Genomic DNA, 13,597 nt, shown 5'->3' on the forward strand with positions numbered 1-13,597 from the left:
GTTTGTCATTGCTTTTCTCCCAAGAAGCAGGCGTCTTTTAATTTCATGACTGTCACCATCTGGAGTGATCATGGAGCCCAAGAAAGTAAAATCTCTCACTGCCTCCATTTCTTCCCTTTCCATTTGCCAGGAGGTGATGGTAAATGATAATATTTTTTTAAAAAAATAAAATAAAATAACACTAACAGTTTACCACTGTTTGGAAAACATTAGGCAGCCTCCCCACCTTACCATGCTTACAGGAAAGCCCAAGTGAGGATGTAATGAGGTTTTCCAGAAATGTGGGCACCTAGGGAGGCTGCATAATGTAGACCTTTGGAAAGATGCTTTGGAGAATGAAAGGAAGGACATTCAAAAACACCCCTGGCCACCTTGAAAGTGAAATAAGCAATATACCTTGCCCATGAACTTTCTGCAAAATGTTATCCTCTCTTTCATGATATTTCAGATGTTCTTTTCTCATAAATTGATAGAGAATGGTAAGGAAAAAATATATATGCAAGAGAAATTTTCAGCACAGCCTTGGTCCATACATGACTGCCACATGCAAGTTCCTTTCAATTATATCTGCTTGGCTCAAATATCAGAGATATAAAAGACCGATTTTAAACAACCCCGAGAAAGGCACAGAAATAAAGAACATGGATAATAGATTTTTGAAATAGAGGTTTCCCCTAATTCTTTTTAATGAAGTTGTATGGCCACGCAGCACTGTATATTTTGCTGATTCTTTTACTTTCCTTGGAGTTGATCTGAAGGTCATTGCAATGATTTTGTACTAAACCATATACAAGAGTTTGGGCTTGCTTAAATGTTAATGCTTCCCTTTAGATCTACCTAAAACAGAGGCACTACTATCATTATAACTCTTTAATCCCTACTGCAATGCAAATCTGGAGGATGCCACACATGCTAGCTCAGATAACGGTAATATTCAGTGTGAATAATAGGGAGCCGTTCCAAATCTCTCATGAGACATTTATTTTTCTACAGTACTGTACAACTCTCTCTCTCCTTTTAATAGCCAATCATCAAATAATGAATGCTTGCCCACTGAACATACATTTGTACTGTGTTTCTTTTGTTCCCCTAGAGGAAGAGAGCAACAAAAAACAAAACTCATCCCAGTGCACACAAACTATGAAAAGATCTTTAAAATATTCTTTTGAGATGCCTTGCTGCAATTTATTTACTTTGGGGGCGGGGGAATCGCTTTGCAGGAGGTTGGGGGCTGTTCTCTGAACAATATTTTAATGACATGCTTTATAGATGAGTATTAAGTAAAGGACCTAGTTGTATGTAAACAAATAACTATAGATAGATATTGATATAGATTTTAAGACCCGTAGCTCTTGTACTTTTGATCTGACCAACCTGGACTCACTACAATGATAAGGATCACTCCTGCTAATTAATAGACCACCTTTAGTTTTAATTTTCCGTGCTCTTGGTGACCTTCGTACTTTGTAATTGCAAGGTTTGATATTAGGAAGCCAGCTTTGCTACATTGTTAAATACTTTCTTGTTTAATTTTGCCCCATTAGGGTAATACAGTTTTAACAAGCAATTTTATTTTATTCGGTACATTTAAAAAGAAAAACCTGGTTTTACTTGGCTTTTGATCAATGTTAACTTGCTTTTGACATTAGCTTCTTATCAGTGTTTTTAATGTTTATTTTTATGTAAACCGCTTAGGCGTTATGAGTGACTAAGTGGTATATGAGGTCCTATGGCTAGGTCGGGATAGCATGGGGATGAGGGACCAACTCCCTTCTCTTGCGGGGGCCCAATTAGTGCCATTGCCTTCCGTTAAGAGTTTGGGTGTAATCCTTGACGCCTCCCTTTCCATGGAGGTGCAAGTCACAGCAACAGCCAAGGCGACATTTTTCCACCTTCGCCGCATCAAGCAGTTGGTCCCTTACCTTTCCCGCCCCGACCTGGCCACAGTGATCCATGCAACAGTCATCTCCAGGCTTGACTACTGCAACTCGCTCTACGCGGGGCTGCCCTTGAAGCTGTCCCAGAAACTCCAGCGGGTACAGAATGCTGCAGCGAGGCTCCTCACAGGGTCTCTGCCATGGGAGCATATTCATCCAGTGCTTTTCAAGCTGCACTGGCTCCCGGTGGAGTACAGGGTCAGATTTAAGGTGCTGCTTTTGACCTTTAAAGCCCTTCACGGCCTAGGACCCTCGTACCTACGGGACCGCCTCGCCTGGTATGCCCCACGGAGAGCCTCAAGGTCCATAAATAACAACACCCTAGTGGTCCCAGGCCCTAAGGAAGTTAGATTGGCTTCAACCAGAGCCAGGGCCTTTTCAGCACTGGCCCCAACTTGGTGGAACGCTCTGTCTCATGAGACCAGGGCCCTGCAGGATCTGATCTCTTTCCGCAGGGCCTGTAAGACAGAGTTGTTCCGCCTGGCCTTTGGATTGGAGCCAATTTGATTCCCTCCGCCCCCTTTTTCTTTTTTCTTTTCCTTCTCCTGCAATGAGGCTCCATTTTAATATTTTAATGTTCCATTATTTTAATGTTGTATTTTATTTTTGTTTTTAAGTTATAATCACTCATCTTGTTTTTATTATTGCTTGTAAGCCGCTCTGAGCCCGGCCTTGGCTGGGGAGGGCGGGGTATAAATAAAAAATTATTATTATTATTATTATTATTATATAAATCCCGTTAAATGCTAAATGCTACTCGTATTATAGAAAGAGTGATTGTGGCATGAAAACCAGTGTGTGGAAGAAGTAGATAGAAGTTAGAGCTTGTATTCAAGGTTCTCCTTCTCGCTGAAGGAAATGTTAGGTAATGGTAAAGGGACCCCTGACCATTAGGTCCAGTCGTGACCGACTCTGGGGTTGCAATAAAGCTCATCTCGCTTTATTGGCCGAGGAAGCCGGGGTACAGCTTCCGGGTCATGTGGCCAGCCTGACTAAGCCGCTTCTGGCGAACCAGAGCAGCGCACGGAAACGCTGTTTACCTTCCCACTGGAGCGGTACCTATTTATCTACTTGCACTTTGACATGCTTTCGAACTGCTAGGTTGGCAGGAGCAGGGACCGAGCAACGGGAGCTCACCCCGTTGCGGGGATTCAAACCGCCAACCTTCTGATCGTCGGCAAGTCCTAGGCTCTGAAGGAGATGTTGGCCAGTAGCTATTATCTACACACCTTTTCTGCATGTAGGAGGAGAAGGGAACAAGCACCCTCGTCCCCAATTGCCTCTGTTCTCCATCAGCTTGACACCATCTGTGTGCATCAAGGAGCCTTCTCTACTTGGCAGGCTCACTTTGTAAGCCTGGAGGACCATGGTTCTAAAACTCACAGGCTCCCTCCTCTCCCTGCAGTCATCTCATGGAGGCTGGAACAAGAGGGTCATGCCAGCAGGGTAGCAAGATCTCTCTTCTCCCCCTCCTCCTCCTTGGGATGTTAATAGCATGACTAAAAGAATGCTCGAAGCACCCTTGTCTCCCAGCTTTATTTACCTGGAAGAGCAATTATATGTAAGCCTTCCATATATACAGAGCACATTGAAACTCATCAGTGCACCTAATGGGGCTTTGCTAATTTCCTTTCCTTTCCCAAGTCCTAATCCTGACTTTTGGCAGCTGCTTTTGGGCACCACAGGAGAATACAGCAGGATGGCTGCTCCTATGCAATATCGCTTTGGATTCCAGCCCTAGCGTTTTACAACCTGGGTTTCCTACGTAGTTTTTATTTATCTAATTGCAGTATTTCTCAAGTCTGCTTTCCGGTCACAATGTTTCAGGACCGCAATTCCCCATATCGTAGCTGACAGAGACCAATGACACTTGACTGGTCATCTGGCTTATGTGCCTGGTGGTGAAGTCAATGAGGTGAACCTGCCATCTTTGGAATTATGACTAAACATGTCTAAGCCAGAAACCGTCCCCCATCCCCACAATAAATGAAACGGGTTGGGCAAATACGGAGGCATCTGTTTCTTCCTCTTCATAACATCCAGTAGCTCTGAGGAATGTGGAAGCGGCTACAATTATTTTGACAAATGCCTTTATCTCTCCATTTTGTTGTACGATGCAGTGCAAGGGAAACTCTGGTGCACTCATGCGCAGCAATAATTTATTAGTGGTTTAGGGATGTGGGCCCAGAACAAATTCTAGACAAAAGAAAAACATGTTTGGGTTTTTACAGACTGCTTTGGCAAAAGGACCAAAGCTGCAATTGGGAGTGCCAACATTTGGTATTTCGTTTATCCCAGTCGGGGTGACAGCTGACAAATGACCTGGGTTTGGTTTTAATTACCACTGGAGATGAGGAGGGGGGAAAAAGCCTTTGCATTCATCTGCAACCAATTTCACAATACAAAGCAATAAACAAGCAAAGTATTTGTGGCATTTCACTGATTTTTTTCTTTTTAACGCCAGTAAATGAAAGGTGCAGTTTTAACACCGTGAAACAATGGCCTGTTATGGGGTTGTGATGAGTTCCTAGGACAGAAATTAAGACCTATTATTTGGTATGTTGCATCTGATTCTCTAATGTGTTCTGGGGGCTGCAGTGGTTTCTAAAACTACGCTGCCCTTCATTTCAATTAAATTTATCTCTTTCTTTTTTTAAAAAAAGTATTCAGAAGTTATTAACGGAATCTGCCCTCCTTTCAATCATGTGAGAATGATGACTAGTGAAAGGGAGTGGGTAACTCAATTTTGCTGACACATGATGGTAGTGGTATCATGGGTTGCATTTCAGCATAGAAAAGCCTGTGGCAGGAATTCCCAAATATGATTGATTTGCAGAATGTGCAGCGGAGATGGGGAACCTGTGGCCCTCCAGATGTGGCTAGACTCCCAAGTCCCATCATCCCTGCCACTTGGCCGCGCTGGCTGAGGGTGACCAGAGTCCAGCCACGTTATCCACAGAGTATACTATACAAAGTCAGAATTCTCCACAGAATGGCAGTGCTAATCATGGAAAAGGTCATTACGTCTAGGAAGCCAATGTCTGCACGGACATGCAACACTAAACCCGCCTTCCTCAATCAAAATGTGTGGATGTTTTGAACTACAACTCCCATCATGCCCCCTGCCAGCTAGAGGGCATGAGGTTGCCATGGTTTAGCAGTGTCACTCGCCACATTTCAGTTACATTCTCACACACTGAAAGACACAATGCAAGCAAAGCACAAATATCTACTACTACTACTATTACTACTACTAATAATAATAATTTATTATTTATACCCCGCCCATCTGGCTGAGTTTCCCCAGCCACTCTGGGTGGCTCCAAGTCGAGTGTTAAAAACAAAACAGCATTAAATATTTAAAACTTCCCTAAGCAGGGCTGCCTTCAGATGTCTTCTAAAAGTCTGATAGTTGTTTATTTCCTTGACACCTGATGGGAGGGCATTCCACAGGGCGGGCGCCACCACCAAGAAGGCCCTCTGGTTCTCTGTAACCTCACTTCTCACAATGAGGGAACCGCCAGAAGGCCCTTGGAGCTGGACCTCAGTGTCTGGGCTGAACGATGGGGGTGGAAACGCTCCTTCAGGTATACAGGACCGAGGCCGTTTAGGGCTTTAAAGGTCAGCGCCAACACTTTGAATTGTGCTGTGTAATATATGGTAATATCACTTTCATGAAGACATCCTGAGAAAGGCACAGTCCAGAAATCGAAAGAGGATGCCTTCTTTTCTTTTTTTTTACAGACTCTCAGAGGTCAAGGAAAGCTCAGTAAATGCAAGAAATCATTTGCGAATTTCACTGACCCATTTACTACAGGATTTGTTTCGGTGTTTTTGTGTTGGAAATGTCCTTATGATTGGCATCTCTCCACAGTCCGTTTCACAACTGCAAAGTCTGCTATGAGATCCTAGAATTGTAGAGTTGGAAGGGACAGCAAGGATTATCTGACACCTTGCAAGGCAGGAATCTCATCTAAAGCACCCATGACAGATGGCCATCCAACCTCTGCTTAAAAACCTCCGAGGAAGGAGAGCCCACACCTCCAGAGGGAGATCGTTCCACTGTCCAACAGCTCTTACCGTCAGAAGGTTTTACCTGATGTTTAGTCAGAATCTCCTTTCTTGGAGCTTGAAGCCATTGGTTTGAAGTCCTACCTTCTAGAGCAGGAGAAAACAAGCTTGCTCTTTCTTCCATGTGAGTTAAGAGCAGGCTTCCTCAACCTTGACCCTCCAGATGTTTTGAGACTACAATTCCCAGCATCCCCGACCACTGGCCCTGCTAGCTAGGGATCATGGGAGTTGTAGGCCAAAAACATCTGGAGGGCCGAGGTGGAGGAAGCCTGGGTCAGAGACTTGGGTATTGAAGTGACAGCCTCCAGAACTTGTAAGCTCTCAAACACAATGTTTAAAAATCATGTTACAGAGCGAACAATTTTTGAATCACATTAGTGATATATATATTGAGAGAGAAAACCCAATGCATGCAACAAGTGAATAGTACGAGAACCCATACAAGTAACACTGACACACACTAAGTAGAATAGTAGAAGCATAACCACCAGACCCCCCTGCCACTCCCCCTCTTCTTCCTTTTTTCTTCTTCCTACTTGTTTAAACCAATTCATAAACCAAGAACTCATACACTGACCACTAATAATGAAACATACCGTATTTTTCGCACCATAGGGCGCACCGGACCATAGGGCGCACCTAGTTTTGGGAGGCGGAAAACAAGAAAAACTTATTCTGAACCCCAGAAGCCAGAACAGCAAGAGGGATCTGGCTTCTGGGATACCGTGTGGCTGTTCTGGCTTCTGGGGTAACCCTGCCAAGCCTCTTCAGGGCAGTGGGATGAAGGCTCCCCCTGCCCAAAGAGGCTGCGCAGGGCTAAAGCAGAAGCCAGGACAGACGCGTCGCTGAAGGGGCACTGCGCCTTCTCTCTCTCTGTACAGCGCCCCTCCTCCACAGGAAAGGTGCTGCGCAGAGAGGGAGAAGGCACAGCACCCTTCAGCGAAGCTGGAGAAGGAACAGAAGGAGACCCTTCTGTTCCTCCTCCAGCTTCCAGGACAGGCGCGTCGCCGCGAAGCCAAGGAGCCTGCATTCGCTCCATAGGACGCACACGCATTTCCCCTTCATTTTTGGAGGGGGAAAAGTACGTCCTATAAAGCGAAAAATACGGTATGTTGTAGATATTTATCCACATTTATTTTGCTATTTTTGTGATATACAAATGACATGGGGGGGGGGGGGCAAAGCATAAGGCTGAGGAAAGCCAAGTAATACCTTTTAATTGCTCTTATGTAAAAAAATAAATAAATACTGGCAATCTCCCAAACATTTCCATCTTTTCAGTTTGCAAAGTTCCAGAGCACATCCTACAAGATGAGCATTTATCTATTCCTGAGAATCTCACAATGCCACAGGGTTGTCCTCAAGCACTAGACTGAATATTGGCATGTAGGCCAGCGAAATGTCCCCAAATTCAAATTAATTTAAGCTTCTGCTCCAAAATAGGTAAGGAATAAATTACTGTTCCTGGACCTAGGTCAAGTAGGTCACTAGGCCAAGTTCCTATAAATTTCAAAACAAGGACACGGGAAAGAAACTTAGCTAAGCCACTTCAATTTTTACATGGGTTTTATTTAAAGTACTGTAGTATTTAGGTTGTGCAACAACATTGCTTTATGCAAATCCCCATTCTTCTGTATAGGAACATCTTTTACGAAGAAAGCAAGCTATTGTTGAGATTATGAACTGAGCAGCAATATTATGAACATGTCTGGGATAAAACACAAAAACAAGGTTTAGGTTACATTCATCATCTGAAGAGAGAATGTTATAGCTATTCTTATTCCTTTTAGAGGTGTAACTTACCACTTCAAACAGCCCAGTGACACATCTGGCTGCACAGAAAAATGGTAGGAAAATTCTTTTTCCAGTCTAGTGAATTTTTCTACAAGGCTGGTTAAGGGGGCGAAAGGAATTCCATTAGGTATCAACAATTCTAATTATCATTTTCACTTGTCCATATATTTTCCAAATTTATCCCTAGTTCTTTTGCAACACACGTCTTATTAACAATATCTGCTTTCTCTCTCTCTCGTATTTTTCCTTACTTTTGAAATTGAAATGAATATTCGGGCCGTGTATCACATTCTGTGTTTTGTGTTCATTGATTCGTGCTTGTGTCATGTTGTGATGTGTAATTAATATCCAGAGAGGTGGTTGGCCTATAATAAAAAAAAGCAGGACTTACCGCACAAGCAAATCGAAATGAGCAGAGGCAGGTTCAGGTGAAAACATGCCATCTTTTGAATCTAACATTGATTTCAAGCCAACATTCACTTGCACATTAGATATTAAAATAGCGAGGGATGTGTGTACAATATGATAGGTTGGGAAATATATTGAGTAATTTTCTGACATTTATATTAAAATTAATTACCTGGGCTTTATCAAGTGAAGTGTATCTTTGTTGCAGGAGAAAGAATGCTATTAAGTAAAGGTAGGCATCATCATATTTATCGTATCGATTGATCGGCAGATTCTGACACTGCCTTTTTGAGGTTGAGCAAATGAGTTTCAAAATCAGAACGCAGTATATTTGCTCATAGGAAGGAGCCCAGCGCAGGTTGAATGGAGGCTGTATTTTTTAGGGTTATATGGCATGTATTTATTTTCTAAATAAGTACTTGTCAGGCCAAGATTTCCAGCATAGTCTGGGAAGACCTAGATGTGGCTACTCTTGGGTGAACTTCTGTGCTATGATTATTTGTGGAACACCTGTGTTATCAACAACATGCCTGAGATCACATGCTGAAGCTGCAATCCTAAAAGCACACTCACTTGGAAGTGTTCCCAACAAACTCAGTATCCTCTGAGTAAACCTGAACATGTGGAAGATGGCGCTACGTGTCATTTTGGACTTAATTTGCAAAATGGAAGAGGCTGTGTCCTCTCCTTTCATGAAATCCTTCCTCCTTATCAGAAATATTTATATCTGAAAGTTGTGCCACGAAGAGAGAAAGGTTTGAGTGTATCAGAAGAATTTACCACCAGCTTGTTGCCTTCGTAAAGTGAATTGGGTTGTGTGTGTAAATGTGGTGAAGAACAAGGGAGAGGTTGAGTTATATACTAGTTTTAGTTTGTGGGGCGTCGTATCCAGTGGAATGGGTGTTCACCATGTCGCAAGACACTAGACAGGAACAAAGACTTGTGGGAAATAGGCTAAACCCTCAGTTTTTCCTCCTATCTAGATGCAGACAGTCCATTCCTCCCAGCTCTCCTGACTCACCTAAGTTTTTTTACTAGTTTCTGAACCCTCCTTTTTTTTCTTTAGATTTCCCTTATTCCCGTTTTAGTTTTACAGTTCTTCGTCTGCGTGTTGTATTTCCCCCCACAAACAAACAAACCCCTTCATTTGCTCTCTACGTTTGGTCGTTCTGCTTATTTGCCACCCTTCTTTTATTCCTTAGTTGTTTACTTCCATTGATCAATTCTCCAGAACCGGTGCCCTTGCCGCAGTGCCAACAGCCGTTCCCGCCTTCAGGAGCGCCAGCCCTCTGCTGGCGCGCTCTTTTTCTTTCCCTCAACGGCTGCCACCATTTTTCTGGGGTCACAACTGTATTTATTTATTTCGTTTTGGTGTGTGTGCTACTTGTGTGACTGCTGGTGTGGCATTCGCATTCTCTTGCTCTGATTTAAAAACGACTTGGCCACCTAATCCCGGTTCGCTGTTTTAACACGGGCAACGGAATGAGCGTTCCTATTACATTTGCCTTTGAAATTGAGCCCTGACTGAGTGCCTCCTGGTTCGCTTTGGCGCTGACGGAGTGCCTGCCCTCATCCTTACCCTCCTGGTGTGACAGGGAGTGTGCGTCTAGCTTCTGTTTCCCCCCACTCCTGGTCCACGGTGTGGCAATTGGAGTTGAGTGGTTTGGCACGAGGCTTTTGCCCCCTATTCTTCTGGTCCACGGAGTGGCAAACGGAGACTTTTGGGTCTGAATTTCTATAATCCTCCTCCCGGTCCACGGTGTGACAAAAGGAGTTGAGTGTTTATTTGGTGAAAATCAGAGGCTGTGTGTTTATGTGCGTGCATCTTTGCCGTTTTAATGGCCGCCATGGAGGAAAACGGACTCTTTATTTGTATCCTTTCACTGTCTACATTAGGGGTTAAAGTTTCCAAAGCAACCTTAGGTAGGTGGATTAAGGCCTATATTTCCATGGCTTAACGAGTCCCTTAAATTACCCCGTCCATCTCACATTCTGGCGCATGTTGGACATTTGTAGGGCAGCCACCTGGTCGTCATCTTCCACCTTTACCAGACATTACAAATTGGACCAGCTGTCCTCAGCTGAGGCAGCCTTTAGCTGTACAGTGCTCCAGGAGGCATTATACTCCGCGTATTGCAGAGATGGGACCCCCCCAAATTGGTGACTCCCTTATGGAATGTCCCATTCCATTAGATACGACACCCCACTCCCAAAACTACACTTCTTGTAAGGCCAGTTGTTCTTTTTCATTGACATGCGCACATAAATCTAAAGCAGCATTGCTTGTTTTGAAGAGAGATTGTATCAGGGAGCAGAATCTAACCCTTGTAGTTCTCATTTTCAAGTGATATGTTTTAATCCAACATTTCTTTCTCGATACATTAACTAATTGAGTAACTTGTGTGTATTCTTTTGACTGAAAAAAACCAAAGGTAATAAAATAAGCAGTGCGCCAGAAATTTTGTTATTCTATTTTTTATTTTTTTTGCATTTTCAAAAACAGGAACAGAGCATATTTAACCCCCATACCCTTCCCTCCCCGTCCCACTTACAACTTCATACCAAATACAGCATGTATACACATACCATATGACTTCCCTTCCACACTTTCCCTGATTCCTTTGCTTTTCTACTACTCCGCATAATCCACATCTTTTTAATCATCCAGTTTGTTATCTATTAAATACTCCATCTATTTCAACTCTGGTGGATTTACTCGAGACTCGCTAAGCTATGTATTTGTCTACACTGGTTCTTAAAATATTCAATAAATATTATCCCTTCCTCCTTATATTCCTTATCTTTGTTTTCTCTTACCCTGTTCATCAGACTTAGCCACTTCAGCATATTCAAGCATTTTACACTGCCATCCTTCCTTGGTGGGAACTAGACTTGTTCTCCACCTTGGTGCCAATAAGGTTCTAGCTGCTTGTTGCAAAATTGTCGTTTTCTGCCAGTGACAATGCAGATCCACAGTGAACTATTTTGAGTTTTGTAACGTAATGGGTTGGGTATTAAACAGTGAGCACCTCTTGCTTTTGAACATGTATGCTACCACCCATAAAGGGGCACCATGTATATTTTATTGCGCTTGTTATATAATGTTAATTTTAGCTGCTTTGTTGCACTTCCCCCCTCTCCCTTTATCTAAACCATAGTTTTTAATTCTGCTAACTGATATGAGGCATGATCCTGCCAATGTGATGTTGTGCACAAATCTCCCTGTGTGTGGGAGGGAGGTCAGTTTCTGGGTTCGCCAGCCAGCCAGGATGTGTTTGTGGGACAGAATTCCATATGTAGAAGCAATGTGGAAGGGGGAGATTTGGTTGAGCAAACAAGCAGAGCCTAAGATTTTAAGGAGGCCAGTACAAACTTGCAGGTTCTTATCAAACCAAGCATATGTAAGGTTTGATACATACATGTGGATTCTTCCCTGTGAACCACCCTGAGACCTCTGGGTATAGGGAAGTATATCAATTCTATTATTACTATTATTATTATTATTAATTCTCCCCCTTATTTCATTTCTTTTAAAGGATTTCGACTCTTTCTTGCCTACTTGAGCCCCTTTACAGACTGTTGCTTTGTACTACTTTGCAGGAGAGCCAGTGTGGTGTAGTGGTTAAGAGCGGTGGACTCGTAATCTGGGGAACCGGGTTCGCGTCTCCGCTCCTCCACATGCAGCTGCTGGGTGACCTTGGGCCAGTCACACTTCTCTGAAGTCTCTCGGCCCCACTCACCTCACAGAGTGTTTGTTGTGGGGGAGGAAGGGAAAAGGAGATTGTGAGCCGCTTTGAGACTCCTTCGGGTAGTGATAAAGCGGGATATCAAATCCAAACTCTTCTCTTCTTCTTAATATATGACTCCCTTCCTTCCTTCCTCCCTTCAGGTTGCACCCATCATTAAAGAGAGATTGATGAAGAAAGGCAGCATGATGTTGGGCTACCAGCCGCATCGTGGCAAAGTCAACTTCTTCCGCCAGGTCATTATCAGCCCCCAGGTGAGCCGAGAGGACATGGACTTCCTGCTCGACGAGATTGACTCACTAGGCAAAGACTTGTAGTTGATGCTTCACAGTGCTAGGCTTTCCTTAGTTGTGCAGAGTTTACGGCATTGTCGCCCAACCTGTGGCCTTCCAAAATGTTGCTGGACTACAACTCCCATAATCCATGACAATCGGCCATGCTGACCGGGGCTGGTGAGAGATGGGGTCCGACAATATCTGGAAGGCCAAAGGTTAGCCACCCCCCTACCCAGTTTTCTGGGAGTAAGCCTCCTTGAACTCTAGGGGACTGACCTTTGAGTAGACATGTCTAGGGTTGTACTGTAAGAATGTTTGCAACATGAATGGTATTAGACCATGTAATCCATAGATAAATGCCCAGCTGGCTGAAGCCACTGCCAGGAACGCCTGGAGAAGTGGTGGTCAATTCTTTGTAGCCTTGCTTGTAATAAAGAGCCGGTGCTTTTCAAAACTAGACATTTTGTGTCTAACATTGATATGTCATTGGCTGATAACTGAATGCTAAAAATGGGCCCCCATTAACTGCTAACATATATTGTTATAAATTAGTTAAAGTGAATGGACTAAGTTAACTTTACTTAGGTACCATTAAAATGGAGGGGAAAGTGGATGATGATTTCAATGGGATCTAAGTTCATCAAGTGTGATTTAGCCTGAATCCATCCTATTGTAATTTACACGTCATTCTTTTCTCTTTTTATCTTGGGTCAGAGGGATTGTACACAGTTTCTAAGACAGTTTGTATTAAATTTCTACTGCTAAAACATCAGCGAGGTATTTCTTAAGCATTTTAGAGGCCTATTGAAGTTAAATAAATTCCACATGTGTATGTGTGTGTATATATCTCCTAGAGTTGTATTTTTTTATGCTGTGTGGCTATTTAAGGTAAGGATTACTGTATTGATTCATCCACTGGTGTGTTTCTAAAGATGTAAAAACTATCAAATTTCACTTGAGCAGAGTATAACTGGAGGGATTACACTAAAAAAAATAATATAGGTGTGTAATAAGTTGAAATTTGTCCATAATATTTAGAGACATAGTTTTACAGTAAAATACTTTTTGTGAAGCTGAAAAGACCCATACTAGGTTTAATCCATTCTATTTAATTTGTTTATTACAGTGTGTTTTAACCAATTGCTTTGTAATTCATGGTCTTGTTCTTCCATTGCTGTATGTAGAAGTTTTGCTATATTTGCAGGCATGGTGTAATGATTAATTTATTAGAGATCTGTATTTTACCTTCTTCTGTGAGATCTATGTGATGATACGTATAGTGCGTAACAAATCGTCTAGAAGTGCTTTTTGTAGCAGCACATTATGTGCAAAATATGTGTGTTCTTAGTTGAATCTTTGAATAAAA

At 42.8% G+C, this 13,597-nt stretch overlaps 1 protein-coding gene across 3 annotated transcripts in view; it reads left to right on the plus strand.

Annotated features, from left to right (window-relative positions):
* Positions 1-12,795, plus strand: part of GADL1 (glutamate decarboxylase like 1) — a 96,664-nt gene extending 83,869 nt beyond the window's left edge. For all 3 annotated transcript variants that reach the window (XM_081164677.1, XM_081164676.1, XM_081164678.1), the window contains exon 15: positions 12,100-12,795. In XM_081164677.1, coding sequence (XP_081020803.1) covers positions 12,100-12,273 — 174 coding nt within the window. In that variant the 3' untranslated portion in view covers positions 12,274-12,795. The remainder of the gene's footprint in view (positions 1-12,099) is intronic.
* The last annotated feature ends 802 nt before the right edge of the window (positions 12,796-13,597 follow it).

The sequence above is a fragment of the Podarcis bocagei genome (genome assembly GCF_964188305.1).
Source record: "Podarcis bocagei genome assembly, chromosome: 12".
NCBI classification, from domain to species: Eukaryota; Metazoa; Chordata; class Lepidosauria; order Squamata; family Lacertidae; genus Podarcis; species Podarcis bocagei.